This window comes from Pelobates fuscus, chromosome 11 (genome assembly GCF_036172605.1).
Source record: "Pelobates fuscus isolate aPelFus1 chromosome 11, aPelFus1.pri, whole genome shotgun sequence".
NCBI lineage: Eukaryota > Metazoa > Chordata > Amphibia > Anura > Pelobatidae > Pelobates > Pelobates fuscus.
Window position 1 is genome coordinate 130,989,209 of NC_086327.1, and position 12,910 is coordinate 131,002,118.

The window sequence follows — 12,910 nt, forward strand, 5'->3', positions numbered from 1 at the left end:
AACTCTTTTAATGTCAGCTTCTCTTCCCCTTACTTGGAATTAAAGTGTAAAAAAAAAAAATCGCCTTTAGATATAGAAATAGACTCAACGGAGCAAACGTACCCCAAAAAACATCCTGTTCAGAATAAATTACGGATATCGCCTGCAGTGCAGTCTCCATTGTGTCTGTTCGGTTTTCTGTCTCAGTGATAATGTGTTAAATTAGCGCATGTTTCTGTTACATTGTTTAACAATAGAAATATAAACTTTATCAGCGAATAAGAATGGAAAAACCCATCACATCTGCCATGTAAGAGGTGGAGGACTGGGCACCCCAATCTCAGTCAATCTCAGGCAGACCTGTCACGGTCCTAAGATTAAAGAAACCGTTTTTTTAATAAAGTCATGTAATTTATAACAAAGACAATGGGTTCGTGTTACGGGATAGGTATTTCGGGGTTCTTGAGATTTGACCTGTGCCTGCGTGGTTTATGATGCTCTCTCCATCGCCTTATGATGTCATGGTTTCCCATAATGCATGCTTCAATGTTATGTATCCTATATGTGCCACAAACTTCTCATTTCCCAAGGTAATTTTTTTTACTAATTAATCACCGCATTTTTCAATCTTTTTTCCACCCCAGGCTGTAGTGCGGTTAAATAATCCTGCAAAGATGAAGATATTTCCATAGTAACGTTGTGATAGAATGTAGCCCGTCCCATGTTATGACAAGTAAGAATGTTGCAGGAATTTAGACCTTGATGTGATTTTCCAGCAGCGTCCCGTGTCCTGCGACCAGCAATATACAGATCATGCTGCAGCAAGTCCTGGGCTGTCACTCTGTTCTTCCGGGTCAGGTCTGGGGATCACTCTGCTAGCCAAACCTTGAGCCCACGGGGCTACACAGAGCCTGGCCACGTTACACAGTAACACTCTGTGGGCAGGGATTTCAGCTAAACATTCTAGGTTCCTTCATTTGGCCAGCACAACATAACATCCCCCTCCCCCACTAGCCCTCCCCCTCCATTACATGACAGCCTCTTCTTGTCCTCCATTACAATTATTCATTCATTTTATAGTGCCAACATATTCTGCAATGCTGTACAATAGGGAAAATAGGCAAACTATTTATGCTAAGAAAACTTGTTTGACATACAAAAACAGCAGTTATGAGTTACATCACCCCCTTCATTACATGAGAGCAACACCTCCCCCTCCATTACATGTGAGTAACACCTCCTCATTCTATCATAGTAATACCTCCCCCTCCTGTCCATCAGAGCAGCTCCACCCCCCTACATTACATGTGAGTAACACCTCCTCATTCTATTATAGTAATACCTCCCCCTCCTGTCCATCAGAGCAGCTCCACCCCCCTCCATTACATGTGAGTAACACCTCCTCATTCTATCATAGTAATACCTCCCCCTCCTGTCCATCAGAGCAGCTCCACCCCCTCCATTACATGTGAGTAACACCTCCTCATTCTATCATAGTAATACCTCCCCCTCCTGTCCATCAGAGCAGCTCCACCTCCCTCCATTACATGTGAGTAACACCTCCTCATTCTATCATAGTAATACCTCCCCCTCCTGTCCATCAGAGCAGCTCCACCCCCCTCCATTACATGTGAGTAACACCTCCTCATTCTATCAGAGTAATACTTCCCCCTCCTGTCCATCAGAGCAGCTCCACCTCCCTCCATTACATGTGAGTAACACCTCCTCATTCTATCAGAGTAATACCTCCCCCTCCTGTCCATCAGAGCAGCTCCACCTCCCTCCATTGCATGTGAGTAACTCCCATGTCCGTCAGAGCTGTGCTCCTCTCACAGAGGGTCTGAAATACCTGAATCAGCTTAGAGCAGAGAGAAACTCACATTATCTCAAGGGAGAGTGATGGTTCTCTGGTGAACAACGATTTAAACATGTATAAAAATATGAAGCTGCTGGAGGGAAAGTCGGGAAATAGCATGTTACAGAGAATGTTGTCAATGCATGAAACAGCCTTCCAGCAGAGGTGGTATTGTCAAAATCAGAATCCAAGATTTTCACTCGGGTGTTTATTTAATAAATACTAAATTGCAGTGAATTAAACCCAAAAAGTAACATCCAGGGGACGCTCTAAGCGATAAAATCACTGTACGTTAACATACAGCATAGTCATCTGGTGCTTAGATTCTGATTGTACAAAACTTATCAGAATTGATTAATTTTCCAGAGGAAGATTGGCTGCCAGGGGCCGACTGTCGGTGTGCTGGAATATAGATGAGTTAAATGGAAAATGTACGGATTCAAAACAAGCAAACAATGGGGTAAACAAATAGTTAACAAATCTAAATAAAATATACTGTTTTTGTTTGTTTTTAGATTGTTCCTTTCAGGTTAAAAGCTTTGACTATAGCGGAGATGGAGAGTTTAATTCCCACCTCTAGGGGCTGATCCTCATTTTAGAGGGGATACTTATAGTGGATTGAATGGCTGACACCTTTCTAAATATTCTACACAATGTATATAAAGCATTGAAATTGCACAAACCATTGAATTGTCCTCTTTTACACCTGAATTCTGCTCAAACAAAAACCTGGCTGAAATCTCAATGTCAGCCCAGTCCCAGGTGCCGCGGCCCACCGGGAAATTTCCCGGTATCCCGGTGGGCCAGTCCGGCCCTGCTCTCAGCCAATCCCTGTCCTCAGGAAGCTGTTTATAGCATCCATCCGCCCTCCCCCCCAGGGCGCGCGTCATCAATACAACCATAAACTGCACAAAACAAATGAAAGACAAATGGGAACGTATAACACAAGAGAAATGTATTTATTTATTTCTTACAATCCCGATACAGAAAGTTTTCAAACTGAGAAGCTGATGGCTAGCTCAATGAGGGGATTATTTACTAAACAGTAAAAATATCCAAAGTCTACAATTTTAACCTCAATTTTCCAATTTGGCTTTCAGCTCCCTCCAGTTCACTGTTTAGTGTAAACCCCTTTTGTTTACTTAAATCGAGCTAATCTCACAGCTACAAAGAAAAGTAACTAACAAAGTGGTTTTGTAAATATATGTATTATAATATAGACCATAATGTTGGCCAAGCTCACAGTCTGCGCAGCCCGGGGTGGGGGTAGGAGACTATCACTTCTATGTCTTTCACTTTCATTCTTAATGCGGTTCCCTAAATAGGTTATTACTGCAGACGTTCCGTCAATGGAACTCAGAATGTTGTTTTTTTTTTTTTTGTTTTTTTTTTTTAAATTCTTTATTTTCATTGTGCAATGTTCAACAACGTTGCCTCCATGGCCCCAACGGCTCATGCAGGCATAATTATAGCATTTCGTACAATTTCGTCTCATTGGCGATGTTAGCATTGGTTTTACACTTCTTAATAAGCACAACATATAACATGTAACGTAATAAACATAAAGGTACGATCCGGATTCATGGAAACGTCTGCTACCGTAGTATATGCCTAAGCTATCTCTATATTATAGGCAACCTGAGTGTCGGGCTGAAGCGTAATTTGCACTTTTTTTGGGGGGGGGGGGGATATACTGGGCTGTTCGGTCATATCGCATGTGTCGTCTGTGCCGCTAGTGACTTTGTTAGGTAATAGTGTGGCCCTGGCATAGAGGGTTGGCTGATATATTCCCAGCCTGTGTCAGACTATTCGTTTTCTTAGGTTTGCCGTCTATGTATAGGCTGTGGGTCCTGGGTTTGTCGCTATGTGTTCGAGTCAAATATCGGAGTTCACTCGACTATATGTCTCTTGGTCTGAGCTGAGCGTGTCCGCTAGTCTGGGTTGTGGCTATGGTTTGTGAAGGAGGTAAGAGCTCCGGTAATTGCCATGCCCTTTAACCCCAGGGCATTGGGGGGGGGGGGAGAGGTCACGTCCACGGTTTAAATATTATTATATATTCCCCATATTATACTATATTACATATATATATATATATATATATATATATATATATATATATATATATATGTATATATATATATATAGTAAGTAATAAATGTAGGCTTGCACTCACGGTCTGTAGATAGATAAAATTTCTTGTTTATTTCAATTCATTAAAATATAGTTGCTGCCATCATCGTCATCGTCAACGTTTCAGCCACTCCTGTGGCTTTCATCAGGACCAATTCAGCATAAAAACATTTCATTTACAAATTACTGCTTATATACAGCTAACTTGATTTAAAAACAATGCTTACCGGGGGGCGGGGCCTGACCGCCATGCACACAAGTCGCATGGAAGAACAGCTCCCAGCATTTTCAAGCCTTTTGGCCCACAAAAGCAGTCTGATCCTATACCAGGCACCAAGAAGCTACCACCACATGCACTAAGCGGTGCTGGTCCTGAAGATTGTCTCAAAACCCAAGTCTTGGCCCCCTGAGGGGAGAAATTTCATCTTGGTGCCTAAGGCCTAAACCAGCAGTGAGTGAGGTGGACGGCCGCCACCTTGCTATCCTGCATACCGGAAACAAGCTGGACCCTTGACACCGCTAGGCGATGGCCCTGCTTCCCCCCCCTTTGGACCGGTGGGGGTCATCCCGGTCCACCCTGAAGCCCTACTTCCAACTTAATAGCAATACCAGCTACTTGCATTAGAGGACCCGCTTACCGAACAAGATGGCGGCGGAGTCTATTCCTACCTCCACAGAGATGGTGGTCTCTCTCGGGGCTCTTGGCGCCCCATGCGTGCAGGGCAGGGCAACACTGTGTCACACATGGCTCATGGGTGCTAACAATTGACACCGAGGCAGACTACCGGAAGCACCGACCTCTCCCTCTCCACACGCCACCTCCTGGCTTTGCAGCATCAGCTCCCGCAACATGGAGAAATTTCAAGTCACTCCACAACCTCAAGCGACACACCGCACCTGGCCCTGAGGAGTGACTGGGTTAACAAGGCTGACTGATGGCTGTCCGATGTCTGAAAATGGGGACTCTAACCGACCGGCGGTGGGAGATGGGGATCTCTACCTGGGGACTGGGGTGACTCTCCATGCAGCCAGTACAGTGGACACCCACGCTTGTTTAGCTGGCTGTATGATGCCGAGGGCTCAGGGACCTTAATCCGATATGGCATACATAATTGCATATCAGCTTCTCTCCTATTGATTTAATTCTAATGCCATACTGTTTAACCTGTTATGTTTAATCTACCTTTAAAAAAAAAGAAAAAAAGTGCAGCATCTATGACATGTGAGACCAACTTTTCTTGTTACACGTGCTTACGCTAAGGTGTCTTAACAATCCTGTATTTTATTCATGCACTACAAAAATAAAGAATAAAAAAAAAAAAATAAAAAAAAAATAAAAAAAAAAAAAACAATGCTTACCACCTGTGTTCTCGAGTACCCGGCGTCTATCCCGATCCTGTGCGCATGTGCGAGCACGTCAAACCGGAAGTGGCATGCTCGCGTCACCGGTCCGCCGCCATGGTAACCAGAAACATAAACAGATACCACGGCAACGATGTCCTGCTGCACAGCGCCGGGGTATTCACACGGTGGGAGAGTTTCAACATAAAACCACACAATCACTACACATTTCATCTCTACATGGGGCAACATTTCTATACATAACTCACTAGTTCTCAGATATTATGAGTTATATAATATAATAGGGAGGGCATATCGATCGTAATGATCTGCTGTCCTTGAACATCACAATACATCTCACTATTCATATCTGAATAACTCATAATATCTGAGAACTAGTGAGTTATGTATAGAAATGTTGCCCCATGTAGAGATGAAATGTGTAGTGATTGTGTGGTTTTATGTTGAAACTCTCCCACCGTGTGAATACCCCGGCGCTGTGCAGCAGGACATCGTTGCCGTGGTATCTGTTTATGTTTCTGGTTACCATGGCGGCGGACCGGTGACGCGAGCACGCCACTTCCGGTTTGACGTGCTCGCACATGCGCACAGGATCGGGATAGACGCCGGGTACTCGAGAACACAGGTGGTAAGCATTGTTTTTAAATCAAGTTAGCTGTATATAAGCAGTAATTTGTAAATGAAATGTTTTTATGCTGAATTGGTCCTGATGAAAGCCACAGGAGTGGCTGAAACGTTGACGATGACGATGATGGCAGCAACTATATTTTAATGAATTGAAATAAACAAGAAATTTTATCTATCTACAGACCGTGAGTGCGAGCCTACATTTATTACTTACTATAATTTTGTGGCTATGGCTTTGTAAGCACCCGGCATTTTTTCAAGTTTTTGAGTGTGTGTGCTGGGTAACATTGTATATATATATATATATATATATATATATATATATATATATATATATATATATATATATATAAATGTAATGAAATTATGGTCTGAATTATTATGTTATACAATAAATGAAGTATGGAGAAACTAATTAATAAAGGCTATAGCCACCTGGGTGCTAATCCTCACTGGTACTCCCTCAAATACCAATACCAAGAGAAAGCACACCAGAAATCACAAGTAATAACTAACCTGATTTAATAAACCAATACTAGGTTCAAACAAAAAATAACAGTAATACATAAAGTGACACAAAAACAGGCACAAAGCATAGATATTAAACAATAATAGTTTACCAAAATTCTCACAAGCCTAATAGGGCAGAAACAGGAATCAAAAATAACCCCCTAACGTTTCGGCACCTCCTGGTTGCCTTTATCAAGGGCGTTAAACCAGGAGGTGCCGAAACGTTGGGGGGTTATTTTTTATTCCTGTTTCTGCCCTATTAGGCTTGTGAGAATATTGGTAAACTATTAAGTTAAACGCCCTTGATAAAGGCAACCAGGAGGTGCCGAAACGTTGGGGGGTTATTTTTGATTCTTGTTTCTGCCCTATTAAGCTTGTGAGAATTTTGGTAAACTATTATTGTTTATTTTCTACTATGCCTTGTGCCTGTTTTTTTGTCACTTTATGTATTACTGTTATTTTTTGCTTGAACCTAGTATTGGTTTATTAAATCAGGTTAGTTATTAATTGTGATTTCTGGTGTGCTTTCTCTTTCTTATGTTTCTGAATTATTATGTTGGCATAATATAATGACAAAAGCTTGGCCGTCCTACAGAAAGAAGGTCATTAGGTTAAATTAGTCCGGGATTTACCGAAAGCCAGCGTGAGAATCGGAAATAGAGAATAAATATCTGCGTACGGTTCGTGAATTTTTTTAATTCAAAACCAAAACCACTGCTCGTCGTCTGACGGAAGTCTCACAACAGGTGTTTGGTGGCAGATTCATTACACACAGGTGACATTGGCAATCAAGAGATCACTGATGTCAGTGAGTTCTTCCCTTTGTGCGTGTACAGAGACCTGATGTCTTCAGAGAATACAAACATACTATATAAAGCCCTGCTCTCCAACTGCCACTACTCCTGGGCGGCAGCAATGACTATAGTACACATCAGCCCAAATACATACAATAATACAGGGTCCTCGTCCACCTATTGTTCCTGTAACATTTTGTAATTGTCTCATTTATTGTTAAATTTCCAACTGTATAATATTGTAAATACCAATAAAAGTAAAAAAAAACAAATCCCTACACACATTTAAATAACTGAAGTTTTTTGTATCAGTCCAATGGCCATTAAAGTGTAAGCTCACCGGCCACGTCAAGGCAAAACCTTTTTTTAGATGAGTCCTCTGCTAACAATTTGCCTTTGCTACTTTCAACTAAAAGGTAAAATCTCTAATGAGACAGAGTGGGGGATTTTTCTAAACCTCTACACATTTATTATTATTATTATTTGTAGTATTGTCACTTGCTTTCCATGCCAATCGTATCTTGCGTGTAAGATGTGTGATATAAAATGTTCTAATATATTTCTTGGATTTTCCATCTTGAGTTTGTAATTGACTCTGTTTGCAGTAGAATCCAGCAGTTTGCACTGAGGGACATATCTACTGAACCCTGTCTCAGATTACTTTTTTGCACATACTAAGCGGGTGTGCTATATAATATATTTAAATTGAGAATTAATTTTGGGGGAAATGCTCAAATCGCCCCAATAATTTATGTGGATAATGATACCCTCATACCCATTTCCCAGCAATACTGAGTCTCTTATGTATCCTTTACCTACGACTTTCAAAGCAGAATATAACTCCCCCTGGCAGAATATAACTCCCCCTGGCAGAATATAACTCCCCCTGGCAGAATATAACTCCCCCTGGCAGAAAATAACTCCCCCTGGCAGAATATAACTCTCCCTGGCAGAATATAACTCCCCCTGGCAGAATATAACTCCCTCGGCAGAATATAACTCCCCCTGGCAGAATATAACTCCCCCTGGCAGAAAATAACTCTCCCTGGCAGAATATAACTCCCCCTGGCAGAATATAACTCCCCCTGGCAGAATATAACTCCCCCTGGCAGAATATAACTCTCCCTGGCAGAATATAACTCCCCCTGGCAGAATATAACTCCCCCTGGCAGAATATAACTCCCCCTGGCAGAATATAAATCCCCCTGGCAGAATATAACTCCCCCTGGCAGAATATAACTCCCCCTGGCAGAATATAACTCTCCCTGGCAGAATATAACTCTCCCTGGCAGAATATAACTCCCCCTGGCAGAATATAACTCCCCCTGGCAGAATATAACTCTCACTGGCAGAATATAACTCCCCCTGGCAGAATATAACTCTCACTGGCAGAATATAACTCCCCCTGGCAGAATATAACTCCCCCTGGCAGAATATAACTCCCTCTGGCAGAATATAACTCCCCCGGCAGAATATAACTCCCCCGGCAGAATATAACTCCCCCTGGCAGAATATAACTCTCACTGGCAGAATATAACTCCCCCTGGCAGATATAACTCCACCAGCAGAATATAACTCCCCCTGGCAGAATATAACCCTCCCTGGCAGAATATAACTCCCCCTGGCAGAATATAACTCCCCCTGGCAGAATATAACTCCACCAGCAGAATATAACTCCACCTGGCAGAATATAACTCCCCCTGGCAGAATATAACCCTCCCTGGCAGAATATAACTCCCCCTGGCAGAATATAACTCCCCCTGGCAGAATATAACTCTCGCCGGCAGAATATAACTCCCCCGGCAGAATATAACTCCCCCGGCAGAATATAACTCCCCCGGCAGAATATAACTCCCCCTGGCAGAATATAACTCTCCCTGGCAGAATATAACTCTCCCTGGCAGAATATAACTCTCCCTGGCAGAATATAACTCCCCCTGGCAGAATATAACTCTCCCTGGCAGAATATAACTCTCCCTGGCAGAATATAACTCTCCCTGGCAGAATATAACTCTCCCTGGCAGAATATAACTCCACCAGCAGAATATAACCCTCCCTAGCAGAATATAACTCCCCCTGGCAGAATATAACTCCCCCTGGCAGAATATAACTCCCCCTGGCAGAATATAACTCCCCCTGGCAGAAAATAACTCTCCCTGGCAGAATATAACTCCCCCTGGCAGAATATAACTCCACCAGCAGAATATAACTCTCCCTGGCAGAATATAACTCCCCCTGGCAGAATATAACTCCCCCTGGCAGAATATAACTCTCCCTGGCAGAATATAACTCCCCCTGGCAGAATATAACCATCCCTGGCAGAATATAACTCTCACTGGCAGAATATAACCCTCGCTTGCAGAATATAACTCCCCCTGGCAGAATATATCCCTCCCTGGCAGAATATAACTCTCACTGGCAGAATATAACCCTCGCTTGCAGAATATAACTCCCCCTGGCAGAATATAACTCCCCCTGGCAGAAAATAACTCTCCCTGGCAGAATATAACTCCCCCTGGCAGAATATAACTCCCCCTGGCAGAATATAACTCCCCCTGGCAGAATATAACTCTCCCTGGCAGAATATAACTCCCCCTGGCAGAATATAACTCCCCCTGGCAGAATATAACTCCCCCTGGCAGAATATAACTCCCCCTGGCAGAATATAACTCCCCCTGGCAGAATATAACTCCCCCTGGCAGAATATAACTCTCCCTGGCAGAATATAACTCTCCCTGGCAGAATATAACTCCCCCTGGCAGAATATAACTCCCCCTGGCAGAATATAACTCTCCCTGGCAGAATATAACTCCCCCTGGCAGAATATAACTCCCCCTGGCAGAATATAACTATCCCTGGCAGAAAATAACTCCCCCTGGCAGAATATAACTCTCCCTGGCAGAATATAACTCCCCCTGGCAGAATATAACTCCCCCTGGCAGAATATAACTACCCCTGGCAGAAAATAACTCTCCCTGGCAGAATATAACTCTCCCTGGCAGAATATAACTCCCCCTGGCAGAATATAACTCTCCCTGGCAGAAAATAACTCTCCCTGGCAGAAAATAACTCTCCCTGGCAGAAAATAACTCTCCCTGGCAGAATATAACTCCCCCTGGCAGAATATAACTCCCCCTGGCAGAATATAACTCCCCCTGGCAGAATATAACTCCCCCTGGCAGAATATAACTCCCCCGGCAGAATATAACTCCCTCTGGCAGAATATAACTCCCCCGGCAGAATATAACTCTCCCTGGCAGAATATAACCCCCCTGGCAGAATGTAACTCCCCCTGGCAGAATGTAACTCCCCCTGGCAGAATGTAACTCCCCCTGGCAGAATGTAACTCCCCCTGGCAGAATATAACTCCCTCTGGCAGAATATAACTCCCTCTGGCAGAATATAACTCCCTCTGGCAGAAAATAACTCCCCTGGCAGAATATAACCCCCCCTGGCAGAATATAACTCTCACTGGCAGAATATAACTCCCTCTGGCAGAATATAACTCCTCCTGGCAGAAAATAACTCCCCTGGCAGAATATAACCCCCTCCTGGCACAATATAACCCTCACTGGCAGAATATAACTCCACCAGCAGAATATAACTCTCCCTGGCAGAATATAACCCCCCCTGGCAGAATGTAACTCCCCCTGGCAGAATATAACTCCCCCTGGCAGAATATAACTCCCCCTGGCAGAATATAACTCCCCCTGGCAGAATATAACTCCCTCTGGCAGAATATAACTCCCTCTGGCAGAATATAACTCCCTCTGGCAGAATATAACTCCCTCTGGCAGAATATAACTCCTCCTGGCAGAAAATAACTCCCCTGGCAGAATATAACCCCCCCTGGCAGAATATAACTCTCACTGGCAGAATATAACTCCCCCAGCACAATATAACCCTCACTGGCAGAATATAACCCTCCCTGGCAGAATATAACTCCCTCTTGCAGAATATAACTCCCCCGGCAGAATATAACTCCCCCGGCAGAATATAACTCTCCCTGGCAGAATATAACTCTCCCTGGCAGAATATAACTCCCCCTGGCAGAATATAACTCCCCCGGCAGAATATAACTCCCCCGGCAGAATATAACTCTCCCTGGCAGAATATAACTCTCCCTGGCAGAATATAACTCCCCCTGGCAGAATATAACTCTCCCTGGCAGAATATAACTCTCCCTGGCAGAATATAACTCTCCCTGGCAGAATATAACTCTCCCTGGCAGAATATAACTCCCCCTGGCAGAATATAACTCCACCAGCAGAATATAACCCTCCCTAGCAGAATATAACTCCCCCTGGCAGAATATAACTCCCCCTGGCAGAATATAACTCCCCCTGGCAGAATATAACTCCCCCTGGCAGAAAATAACTCTCCCTGGCAGAATATAACTCCCCCTGGCAGAATATAACTCCACCAGCAGAATATAACTCTCCCTGGCAGAATATAACTCCCCCTGGCAGAATATAACTCTCCCTGGCAGAATATAACTCTCCCTGGCAGAATATAACTCCCCCTGGCAGAAAATACTTCCCCCTGGCAGAATATAACCCTCCCTGGCAGATATTAACTCTCACTGGCAGAATATAACCCTCGCTTGCAGAATATAACTCCCCCTGGCAGAATATAACTCCCCCTGGCAGAATATATCCCTCCCTGGCAGAATATAACTCTCACTGGCAGAATATAACCCTCGCTTGCAGAATATAACTCCCCCTGGCAGAATATAACTCCCCCTGGCAGAAAATAACTCTCCCTGGCAGAATATAACTCCCCCTGGCAGAATATAACTCCCCCTGGCAGAATATAACTCCCCCTGGCAGAATATAACTCTCCCTGGCAGAAAATAACTCTCCCTGGCAGAATATAACTCTCCCTGGCAGAATATAACTCCCCCTGGCAGAATATAACTCTCCCTGGCAGAAAATAACTCTCCCTGGCAGAAAATAACTCTCCCTGGCAGAATATAACTCCCCCTGGCAGAATATAACTCCCCCATGCAGAATATAACTCCCCCATGCAGAATATAACTCCCCCTGGCAGAATATAACTCCCCCGGCAGAATATAACTCCCTCTGGCAGAATATAACTCCCCCGGCAGAATATAACTCTCCCTGGCAGAATATAACTCCCCTGGCAGAATATAACCCCCCCTGGCGAATGTAACTCCCCCTGGCAGAATGTAACTCCCCCTGGCAGAATGTAACTCCCCCTGGCAGAATATAACTCCCCCTGGCAGAATATAACTCCCTCTGGCAGAATATAACTCCCTCTGGCAGAATATAACTCCTCCTGGCAGAAAATATCTCCCCTGGCAGAATATAACCCCCCCTGGCAGAATATAACTCTCACTGGCAGAATATAACTCCCTCTGGCAGAATATAACTCCTCCTGGCAGAAAACAACTCCCCTGGCAGAATATAACCCCCCCTGGCACAATATAACCCTCACTGGCAGAATATAACTCCACCAGCAGAATATAACTCTCCCTGGCAGAATATAACTCCCCTGGCAGAATATAAACCCCCCTGGCAGAATGTAACTCCCCCTGGCAGAATGTAACTCCCCCTGGCAGAATATAACTCCCCCTGGCAGAATATAACTCCCCCTTGCAGAATATAACTCCCCCTTGCAGAATATAACTCCC

The 12,910-nt window shown here is 44.0% G+C and overlaps 1 protein-coding gene across 3 annotated transcripts in view; it reads right to left on the reverse strand.

Moving 5' to 3' along the window:
* Positions 1-12,910, reverse strand: part of LOC134578052 (uncharacterized) — a 96,389-nt gene that overhangs the window by 45,436 nt on the left and 38,043 nt on the right. The window contains exon 1 of one of the 3 annotated variants that reach the window (XM_063437024.1): positions 738-952. The exons of 1 other annotated variant lie outside the window; for it this stretch is intronic. In XM_063437024.1, coding sequence (XP_063293094.1) covers positions 738-794 — 57 coding nt within the window. In that variant the 5' untranslated portion in view covers positions 795-952. One more of the 3 variants, XM_063437023.1, reaches the window with a different exon arrangement.